Here is a 12,084-nt window from a genome sequence, read left to right on the forward strand (position 1 = left end):
ACACAAAATCTCGTCATTCTCGTCATTGGCAGACTGCACCTTAGCAAAAGGTCACAGTCAAAGAGTTAACACTTAAAAGTGTGTAAAAACTTGAGTAACTTACACAGTCACGTTAGTCGTCTTTTGATGTTTACATTCTTTGTTACACCTTTGGAAGTATATGATGTCCTACGATGGTTGCATGGATTAAAATTGATAGTCGCCACGACTGATTTCAGTCATTTGTTATCAGGTTAAAGAGTATTAGAATGGGTCAAATTAGCAATAGAATACATGTTCAGAAGCATCTTCCATACAACTCTAATGGTCTCGGACATTTCATAAAAGCAAAGGTTAAAGCCTCAATCTGCAATTTCTTCAACTGGTTGGCTGTATGTTGAACAGCAAGAACATACAGTATGTTTAGAATGATAATACCTAAACATCAATTCTACATATTGTGCTAATTGTAGCACAAATCACAGATTGGTACAGCAACAATAATTTCCATCCGTGAGATTAGTTTTTTCTTTAATCCCTGTGGTTGATTGAGTACTAGCTCACAATGTTCTTCCTATACCACTCAGTTCAAATACTTGAAGAATCTTCTGCTGGTCCATGGTGCTTGGAACTACAACCGTGTGGCCAAGTGTATCCTGTACTGCTTCTACAAGAACATTGTCCTCTACATCATCGAGGTGAGTCTCAGACAGTCCCTACAGATGCCAAAATTCATGCTAAACACTGAATGGCAAGCATTGGGAATTGGGATTTCCGTGTTGGAGTTTCCATGTTTGTGTTTCTGGTGACTGGCCTTGCACACATTACCTGCCAATTTGTGTGGCTCCTTGCGTGAATGGCTTGTGTGAGCTCACTCTTTTGACATACATAGACAGGAGTACGCACGCACCCCCCCCCCCCCCCCCACACACACACACACACACTCTCTAGTAACAGTCCAGCTTAACTGGAAGTTGGCCATTTAGGAAATCCCTGCCAGTTATTAGAACACTGAAGTATAGATGTACACAGGGAAATGAGGTACTCGCAGGGTGTGGCTAACTTGCACGCAATCTTACAAGTCTCTTTTCATGCGTGTTGGTATTGTACTTAATTAATTCTTAGCCTGTTACAAGTATGTAGACAGCAGAGGCAGCCAATGCAGGATACAATTCAGGCCAATGAAAATTAAGAAGGATTTGGTTAAAACCAAATGTCATTAAAAAGTCATTCGCTATTCGAACATAATTGGAATGTTCGGATGCTTCATTTTTTATATTTTAATCATTGCACACAGCCATGTCACTTGTGCACGCAGAGCTGACAAGGAGTGTATCTGCTTTCAATATGCTCACAATGTTGATATGCTGCTGGCTGTTTTGGGGTGTTTTGGCTAGTGTTGTGTGGGACTGTTCTCTCCCCTTTGGCAAAATGGTCAAAGCAATCTTTTTTCACCTCTTTGAACAAAACTACTTTTTAAAAACTAAGGTGTTAATAAGAAATGTGCTAGAAAATATGTTTTACCTGCATGGATTATGCAACTTCCACAAGTTGGCATTTCCTGCTTTTACACAGAAGATATAGCAGCGTGTTTGGTCTATTTGAGTGGCTCTCAAGCAGCAAAGTACCATATTCACCCTACAGTATGTGGAGATGGCAATCTCAACGCCAAGCGCCTGAATTTGATGTATTGGCTTTTTGATTTAGAGCCAGTATTCAGATATTTGCTTGGGAAATGCACAGAATATCCTAAGCTTAAAAAACGGGATTCGAGACGGCGCTATTTGTGATATGATGTGGTCTTGCTGCCTTCATCAGACCGTGACCGCCTGCACACACTGGGGCAGTTTGCAGCCAAGTGTGAAGCAGTCAGGATGAGCTATCAGCACCTCAAAGTCTAGGCTATGTTGCTGCCCCAAGCGAAGGAGTTCAAATACCTCGGGATCTTGTTCACAAGTAAGGGTAGAATGGAGTGTGAGATGGACAGCTGGATTGACGCAGCGTCCACACTAATGTGGCCGTTGTACCAGACCATTGTGGTGAAGATGGAGCGGAGCCGGAAGGCAAAGCGTTTGATTTACCAGTCGACAGCGGACATTCCAACCCCAGCCTATGGTCATGAGCTCTAGGTAGAACGAGAAATATCGAAATCGCAGGTACAAGTAGCGTAAATGAGTTTCCTCCATAGAGTGGCTGGGCTTAGCCTTTGAGATAAGGTGAAGACCTCAGTGTAGAGCCAATGCTCCTTTGTATTGTAAGCAACCAGTTGAGTTGTTTTGAGCATCTGATCACGTCTACATCCAACTGGTAAGAGTTAGAGTAGATCCAGGACTCGCTGGAGGAATTCTATATCTCATCTCGCTTGGGAACACTTCAGGATCGCCAGGAGGAGCTGAAAAACATGCTGGGGAGAGAAATGTCTGCCATACCTTGTTTACTCTGCTGGTGGATGGAGATGTAGTTAACTGACAGTACAGGTTTTGTGCCCAGAGATACAGTAATGTAGCAGTGATTCATTCCTCCATCTTTAGAGCTAAAGGTTCCTCTTTTTGGCCAAGGCTTGATTCTCTCTCCCTCTCAACTTTCAAACTGTCTGTCTGGATGAAGAAAGGACTCAAATTGTTTTATTTGGATTTGAAACTAACTTTGGCATAACTAAGTACCAGGAAGCTTTTTTTGCTGAGCTCTCTCTCTCTGTCTCTCTGTCTCTCTTGTCTATCTGTCTCTCTGTTTCTCTGTCTGTGTATGGTTTATATATATATATATATATATATACATATATATATATACATACATACATATACATATACACATATATATATATATATATATATATATATATATATATATATATATATATATATATATATATATATATATGTATATGTATGTGTGTGTATGGGAATTTAGCTTCCAACAGTGGTGTGATCGCGTTTGACAGAAGCCAGGCCCAGTGCTGATAGCAGGTTCAGAGGTACGACCTGACAAGTTAAGGACTTGCTATCAGCACCAACTGTATCATAGGCCTCGCTTGGAGGGTTTGATCTACAGGCCATGCTCTTGTCTAAAGGAAATGGCACCTCTGGAGCAGCTTAGCATCTCCTTAAGGTCCCTAAAGTAGTCACCAAGAGTCACCAAGGGGGAGGGGGGGGGCAGTGCACTCTTTGCAGTATATAACTTAATACAGTTAGACAACAGGTTGAGAGGATGAAATGGGGATATAATTTGCCTGCAACTTCTCTGGTACTATTATGTATAGAGACATATTCTTGAGTTTTTAAAGCTGCAATTTGGAAGTTATACATCTACATTGGTTCTAGGTAGTCTCCTTCTCCATTGAGAAATTTAGACCCTGGTGTCGGGTAGGACACCTACTGGCTGACAACTAGTACTGCCTGAAGCTCATAGTGCAATATCGCCCCAGACCAAATGGGGATACCTAGAAATGTGTTCTCATGTAGGAGATCCGGGTTTGAATTCCGGGTGGTACATGAAGCAACTAAAGGTGCTGATGAGAATAATGTTTGCTCTTATTGTGTGAGCTTGGAAAAGGCCATGGCGAAAGAAGGAATGTACATTATATTCAGCTTCAGTACGTGTACTACCATGGCGAGAACACAAGGTAAATTAAAGGGAAGGCTATTTTCACCAGATGTTCAGCTATTTTCGCCCAATGTTCGCCTATTATGACATGCCCAGAATTGGGATGCTGCAATTGATGCGGTTAAAACTGTTCCATTTGCCGTCATTCCTCCAACATGCCACTGTGTCATGTCCCCTATGTATATACTAGTAACCAAGCATTATGGGATTGGCCTTTTGTTATAAATCACTGAATTAAAATGCTACTAGTGATTAATGTGCTGAAGCTTTTATATTCTTCGCATTGCTATTATTAATAGGCGGATAGGAGAGATATGGCTACTATTTACTGTATTTACTGCACTTGTCACAAATAACACAAGCCTCATGAATCATGCCCTTGGAATCAATCCAAGTTCTTATTCGGTCCAGTACATGGATATTTTTCAGAACTGTTCCTAACGCACACACAGACACACGCACAAAATCTCGCGCACACACACACACACACACACACACACATTCCTATGGCTTGAGCGTTCAGCCTGAGGGGGTCCACCATGGAAGGACAGTCAATTACACGCCTCCTCTCCCTTCCCTTTCTCTGCTCTGGAGTGAGACATCACTAAACAGTGGTTCACTATAGAGCACACACTCCCATGTCGGCTATTCATTGGGACAGACGATGAGCCATATGTCATGAGAATGCCACCATCTGAAGAAGAAAAAAATGCCCCTAGCGTGTTTGTGAAACTCACAGGTCATACTGTGCTGTTGCCGCACAACTTGCAGTGGAAATATGAGCCCTTTAAAATCCCCCTTTGTCATCCTCTTTCTTCGCCACTTGACCCTCCGAACTCCCACTCCAGTGTTGTCATTGTTGATGTCCCGTGGTGAATCCCTGTTGAACCCTTCAGATTTCATACGTGCACATACTGTAGGTCTTTGGATTCAGATTTCATCATGTATGCACATACTGTTGGTCTTTTGACCTGCTCCTGCAGTCGGCAGCATCTGGTTTTGGACCATGGCTTGAAACTGTTTCTTCCTGTGAATTGAAGCACTGTGGAAAACTGCTTCCGAACCTTATGAGTGACTTTGGTGATGTGGTCCTATTAACCACCTATTCTGTGGTGAACATTTTGGCCAGAATAGCAGATCTACATGATCAGTGAAGAGATTTGGTATTGAGGGAAAAATGTAGGGGGCTTAGTATAGATTCCTGTGGGACACCGGTCAACAAAATGTATATAGGGTTTAAATTGATAAGTCGTTAAATCATGTAAAGTGGCATCACTGGTGTTGAGTGAGGTGAAGGTGGTACGGGTTATGACATCATCAACATCCATGCTTTAGTAGATCCCTCACAGGTTTCCTTTGTCTAGTAACATTAAACAACACAGTATGGTGACTATATACCTTCTCAAACATTAAATGAAAATCTACCTGACACATACTGTAACATACAGTGTTTAAGAGCATTGTAAATGTACACTAGATGTTAAGCACCACGTCACGGATGTCATATAACTTCCAAATTGCAGCTTTAACAATATTAGATGTTCTTTTCTCTAGGCTAATTCACAGGGTATTAACAGTGGGATAAGCCAGGCCTTTGAAAACTAAAGTGGCACCCAATGTCCACACAAAGAACAGCTTAAATTTCATTCAGTTTGCCTCATAATGCATAGTAAGGCAATTGTAGATGTGAGGCCAACATAACGTTCAAATTACAGACATTACTGTCATACTGTCAATAGACATTACTTCTAGAGGCAAACATGAGGTGATATGAGACAAGTCCATTTATTTCAACGCTGAAATCCTTTAATTGCTGCCCTAGCTTTTTTTTTCCTAGAGGTTATTTGGTCACCGTTTCACATAACGGTACACTTTAAAATCTGCAGTGTTAATTCAACTTTGAGAGTGTAAATATCGACCCAGTCCGAGTTCAATTGTGTTGCATTAACACTGAAGATTTTACAGTGTCCTGGGAAATGAGACTTTCCCATTCATGAGCCCTGGCAATTATAATTCCTCTTAACAATTCACTCACAACTATCACTCTATCACTCTATGCTCTTTCTCTCTCTCTCTCTCTCTCTCTCTCTCTCTCTCTCTCTCTCTCTCTCTCTCTCTCTCTCTCTCTCTCTCTCTCTCTCTCTCTCTCTCTACCCCACTCCCCCTATGTCTCCCTGTCTCTGCTGCTCTCTGTTGCTCTTGTGCCTCCCTCTCTCCCCCTGCTCTCATTTTCTCTCACATTCTCTCTTCGCGTGAATTCTTAATAGACCTGACTGCTGCTGGGGCCTAAACGCTCATTAAAACTTTGTGAAAATCCTTCTGAACTTCGTTTAGCCTCTCTTTGTGTGATCGACTAGGAGTTCTCTTTGAGACACAGCAGGTCTCCTTTTCAAAGGAGCTCCTTTCCTACAGTCTGTGCATACTGTCTATCTGCGAGGCCAGTCTCCTCCCCACCTCACCTTTTGTTATTTTCTGAAAACATAACTCCCCCCTCCCACCCCCCACTCCCGTTGCTGCACTCCTTCAGGGGATTCAAGCACATAATAGGGGATTTCTGCCCTGTTTGTCTGTGTCGATATATCAAACGTCCCTGTTTTGTAAGGCCCTGACATCCAACACACCAGCAACCCCAGGGTAGAGCTAAAAGCTACATTTGTTGCACTAATAGGTTTACTTTTGTGCTTGCATGTTTTTTCTCGTCGACTCCCAGGCTACGTTTCAAGGAGAGAATTGAGGATGTTGAGGGGAATTTTAACTTTTTTTTTTGTCTACGGTAACATTGTCTGTTACAGTATGCATTACAATCTGAATGCTATGATCCAGAGACTATCCTTAAGCCTATTTTAGAGGAGCGTAGCCTAGCGAGTCTTCGGCCATTCTTGAGGCTCCTTTATGAGGGAAGGGGTGAAGGGTTCCGTGGCCATTGTGGTGAATGTGAATGTAGGTGCTGCTACTCTTGTCTGAGGGTCAGCAAGCAGCTGCGTTATAATTAGTGTTTTGCTGGGACGTTGCTGGGTTGAGGGTTAATTGTGAATCAGGAAGTAAGGCTGTCACTCGACAGTGTGATTGACTGACAGGTGGAATGACTATTCATACTGGTTTTCTTGTGTGTTTCCTGATGTTGTCAGCCAGTTGTTTTTCTAAGACTAAACTCATGCTGTTCAGTTGGAGCCCTGGCCTCATCAAATTGGAACAGTCGTTGAAACTTCATTAACTACCCAATGGATCGCAAGAGATGATCACAATGCTCCACAACAATTTGGTACACAAAGTGATTTAAAGCTAAATACGTTTGTTAAAGCTGTGTTAATTACATTTTGATTTAAAACAAGAAGAAAAACTGCTGGATTTTTCAACACATTACATTTTTCAACATTCAAATTAAGAGGGAGCTTTCTAAAGATGGTTGCCATAGCAACTTAATTCAAATGACCGGTCCAGCTGGCGACTCTCATGTTTGATTTATTTTATTCATTTTTATTTATACGTTTATTTGGACGGGACAGTGCATATTAATGAACGCCACACTTAAAATGCTGTGTAAATACACCGGATATAGCAAGAATGCTAATTTCCATCTGTAGTCCCCATACAGAAAGCAAGCAACATCACAAAAAGAGCACATATAAACATTACTAAAAATGCAAGACACTCAAGAAAACTAGAAAAACTACATTGTAGCCTATTTAAAAAATTTCACATGGTTGATTGTCCATGATCCATCCTAGTTGGACCTTTTAAAAGATATAAAGGATGGACACTCTCTTATGTTAGTGGGTAGATTGTTCCAAATTGCGCTTACTTGAACTGAAAAGGAATTTGATTGACACATCGCCAGGCTGCCACTGAGCGGTTGATGGACAAGTGGCATTTATGAGGTAATTACATGAAAACTCATTCAGCCGGGCCCAGGGGAGTTAAAGGCGGCCGCAGAGCAAAGCCTGCCGACTGGTGCCATGCTGTGAATACAACCACCAGGGCCCCGGCCAACATTGTAACACCGGTTGCCCGTCTTTACCAGCACACATTTCCAGCATATTTAGCAGCTCTTTCTTCACTCCCTCTTCCTCAAGCTACTTTTTATTCCTTGCCTTTCTTTTGAGTGTGAATCTCGTCAGCAATTCTCAGATACTAGGGCTTAAGAATGGCAGGGCTCACTTTGTGGGGGACAAATGTCACGCCCCATCACCCCACCCATTCCTCCACAAGCCTCTGTCTGTATCATTGATTTTTGATTTGCAGATGAATATGCAAAGGAGCCTCCTTATCGGCTGCCCCCCCCCGCCCCCTCTTCTCACCCAGGCCCCTCTTTAAGTCCCCTCTCCCCCGCCATCCATCCCCTCTGTTTTTCAGAATGTGCAGTGGGGGAGAGATGGCGGCTACACCCCTCTGCTGAGTGGCGCTCACTATGAAGGGGAAGAAAAGAGGACAAAAAATTGTGCCCGGTCCTTCCCCTAATGAGCAAATCAATGCATCTGTCCCTCAAGAGAGGGAGAGGCAGAAAGAGAAGAGGGGTGCTGGTTAGGATCCTTAGGACGGGGCCAAAACACTCATGCAGAAGCATTTACTACGTGCTGTGAATAGGAGCCTTTTTTAAACTAACCACAACAATATATCAGCCCAGAGCTCCTCATTGAGGGAGCCTGTAATTAATTCAACAATTTGACCTGCCCACTAGCCTCTTGTTGCTATTGCTTGAAACACTGGGTTAACCTGCCCTCCCTGCGGCTTGTGCTCATAAGCAACCCCCTAGCAACAGCCTCTGAGAGTATCCCTCAGTTAAAGGTTTAATGACATTCACTTTTACACCACATTCAAAGTCTTTGTCCTGGTCCTTCAAAAGTGTACAAAAAGTTTTAAGTGAAAATTCCACTCCAGTGATCCATGGCAGGTGTTTTTCTCTCACATTTCTAAAGCCTTTTCAACTGCAATGAAAAAAGAAATCTTTGCCTGCGGGTGTCGCTGGTGAGGGATTTTGCCTGTCAATCATCGCCTCTGCTCCGCCCCCCCCAAAGGAAAGGATAGGGGAGGGGAGGGGCGAGGAGGAGAGTGGGCGGGATTAATAGACTGTGACCTCACTGTCGAAGGGCCAAGCTCAGATTACTTTTCAGCCTAATTATTCAGAAAACCCCAGACCACAGAAAATCCACTGAATGTTCTAAGTTCAGGTTTTTTGGGTGTAATTGAGGTCATAAAACCCCAAATAAAACATTGAAAATAAAAAAAGTGAAAATGAATGTCATGATACCTTTAAGGTAGGCTTTAACATACCACTCATGTAAGGTGCCATGTTGGAGAAATTCAGATTTTGCAACTTATTTTAACGAATAACATTTTAAAGCATAACTTGCACATCTACAGTGGTTGGATGTTAGTCTCCCTACTCTTCCATTGAGACATTTTGACCCTGGTGTTCCGTAGGACACATACGGGTGAACAGTGTCAAAGTTATATGAAGCAGACAGATTGGGCACTAGAATGTGCCACCATCTTCATTGTAGTTTTGGATATCACTGCAATTATATCTATCTATCAGGAGAGTGAGACGACGGTATGCAACGTAGCTTTAAAGATTCTGATAAAATTGCTGCTCTCTCACTGAGGAAAGGAAATATCTAATTGCTGTGTGGCTAGAAAGACGTTCAAAAGATTATAGTTGGGGAAATATCATTTTATTGATTATTTAGCAATTAGACATCCATCTATCCATCCCTCCCTCTGCTTTTTGGGAGTTGGGTCGCAGAGGCAACACTTCCAGCAGAGAATGCAGACCTAACTTTCCCATGGCGTTCCCAGGCCAGCAGGGAGAATGTTCCTTGGTCTGCCCCCGCGGCTTCTTCCCAGCTTGGCACGTCCGGAAAACCTCCCTGGGAGGCCACCAGGAGGCATCCTTACTAGGTGCCATGCAGAAACGCCTCAACTGGCTCCTTTCCACACAAAGGAGCAGTGGCTCTTCGCCGTGGCTCTCACGGATGAGCTTCTCACCTTATCCCTAAGGGAGATGCCAGCCACCCTCCTGAGAAAACACATTTCCGCCGCTTCGTCATGACTCTTCTAATGTTGTGGTGTCATTCTTAACCTTTATTCTCATATAGTAGTACTGTTGTCCAGATTGGGGTAAACGTAGAAATGTACCTGATGCAGGATGGGTGTGGCTGATGGTCGGGGGGGCGACTAGAAGGGCTTAGGGGTGCACATACAATACTGTATGCCTCATCTACTGGATATGCAGCCTGCCTCTCTCCCTTCCCGCTCAGGGGAATGACATGGAGGGGCTGGGTGAGAGACATTTGTTTTCACACAATTGAATGGACGAGGCAGCGGTGGATGTTGGTCGTGCAGTTAAGAGTGGCAATAACGGGCAGGGCCCTCCAATAGGCTCTGTGGCAATTCATGCGTTCATAATGAGGTTAAATGAAGCGAGGAGATGTTCAGCTGCACCATGGCCACAACATCACACCCCTGATGTCCCTTACACAGCCATGACGGGGAAGAGAGTCTGTTGTGACATGCTGTAACACGACGAAGGATAGAGTCTGGTTCATAATCGCTCATGCATGTACCCTGAGTCAAGTGAAATCAAGTCAAATGCTTTATCTACTTGTCCTGATACACAGACACAAACACAATATATTAAAGGAGCACTTATTATATGAAGATAAGGTTGAAAATGGTTTTAGTGCTCCTTCGTATACGAGATACGACATACTTCATATCTCCAGGAAAAGGAACCACGGCTTGTTCAAGGGCACTTTAAGGTTCCGTAGTGATTCGAACCAATGACAGAAAAGTCTGTAGTCAAAATAATAAGTAGTGTCTTTTTGCTTATTCAGAGTACCTGGTTTTGGTTTCGTTCTGACAGACGTTGCTGTCACCGATAAGTACAGCTAATCAAGATATGAGGTGATAAGCCTTATCTCCACCCAGGTCCCAGCATATGGTTTCTATTATCGTTTGCTCTCTTTCGCGGTGCAATATATTTCAATGTCTGCTTTAATCCACTCAGCCCCCAAGCTCTTGACTTTGGCCCCATAACTAACCTGGCATGTCACCTCCTTGTCGTCAGGTGGATCAGGTTGGGAAACGGTGGGTTTGATATATGCTCGTACGTAATCCTTCAATGAAGACGGGCAGGATTTACAGTGTGGTGATGGTATTTGGAGGTCTTGCCTTTCTCACTCTTACTCACCCATGCTAATTCAGTCCATCCAACCCACCACTACCTCCGCCCCGCCCCCACCCTTCCCAAATTTGATACCCATTGAGCTCTCAGCTCCAAGAGACTAATGATGTGTTGAGCACAGGTCATAACTTCAAACAAACCGAGTTAGGTTAATCATTTAGTTTAATTTTCTCATGGAAACATTTATCATCCTCCCTTTTACCTCTGAAAAGATGCATTGCAGCTTGATGCACCATCCTGCTAATGATTTTCTCTCTGTGAGAAAACAGTTCTCCCTTTGATCTTTTTTTTGTTTTGTTTAGCAATCTATCGCACTGTCTGGTGGTGTTTCTATAAGACATGAGACGAAAGATGTCTGAGACACTCTCCTGATCAAAGTATTCTAGAGCTGGCCTAAAATCCTGGTTGTGTGTGCTAAGGTTGACAATTGCAATTTCCGTGCCCTGCAAACAAAACCTCTCTATGAGACTGTGAAGAATTCTAGACGAGGGGCTTGATAAAATGTCTCCAGGCAGTTTCTCTGTAGACACAGACTTGGTCTCTGATGTAAATGTTTTAATGGGTGGCTACTCACTATCAGTATCCATGATGGAAAGCATGCACTTAAAAGTCAAGCAGAGAGACCTGAGTGATTCAACAGTGTTTTCTTCAACCCACTGATGTGGAAGGGAAGGGAGACGTATAGTATCAAGTGTATGAAAAAGCGTTTTAATAATGAAGGGGACCTGAACGGAAAGAAGAAAGGTTAGACTTTGGGACATGATACTGCCTTCAAAATGTCTCATAGAAAGTGCACATACATTACAAGAACATCTCAAATTGAATTTGGTGAATGTTTTTATGCTGAGTGCATTTTAGTGTTTAATGTATGTATTGTACATCACCTCTTCACTGTTTTGCTGTTCTCATCATTCCTGCGCAACTTTCTCTTTCAGATCTGGTTCGCGTTTGTCAATGGTTTCTCTGGCCAGATCCTGTTTGAGCGCTGGTGCATCGGCCTGTACAATGTGGTGAGTGTTAATGTGATTTACTCTCCTCTCTCCATTAGAGTGAAAGAGCCCGCTTCATTCCGTCTCCCACCCTGTGTCACTCTCTGGCACAGAATTCATATGCTGTGGCACCCCTTAACGGGATCGCTTTATTGCAAGACCATGTCATCAACCTCCTGAAAAATCTCTCATTTATTTATGACCCCTTGTCAAGTCCATATTCCCTCTGTGCCCTAAACTATGTACTGAATGTGAAAAAACAACAGACGTATGCCCCAAAGAGTACAGTTGGCCCGGGCAGCCATTTGTGAATGATAAAGCGAACAGGTT

The 12,084-nt window shown here is 43.1% G+C and overlaps 1 protein-coding gene across 3 annotated transcripts in view; it reads left to right on the forward strand.

Moving 5' to 3' along the window:
• The window catches only part of atp8a1 (ATPase phospholipid transporting 8A1), a 168,929-nt gene that overhangs the window by 126,988 nt on the left and 29,857 nt on the right, over positions 1–12,084 (forward strand). For all 3 annotated transcript variants that reach the window (XM_080415274.1, XM_080415273.1, XM_080415275.1), the window contains 2 exons: positions 567–677; positions 11,701–11,775. In XM_080415274.1, the coding sequence (XP_080271400.1) occupies positions 567–677; positions 11,701–11,775 (186 nt within the window). The remainder of the gene's footprint in view (positions 1–566; positions 678–11,700; positions 11,776–12,084) is intronic.

Source organism: Gymnoscopelus braueri, assembly GCF_963280865.1.
Source record: "Gymnoscopelus braueri genome assembly, chromosome: 20".
NCBI classification, from domain to species: domain Eukaryota; kingdom Metazoa; phylum Chordata; class Actinopteri; order Myctophiformes; family Myctophidae; genus Gymnoscopelus; species Gymnoscopelus braueri.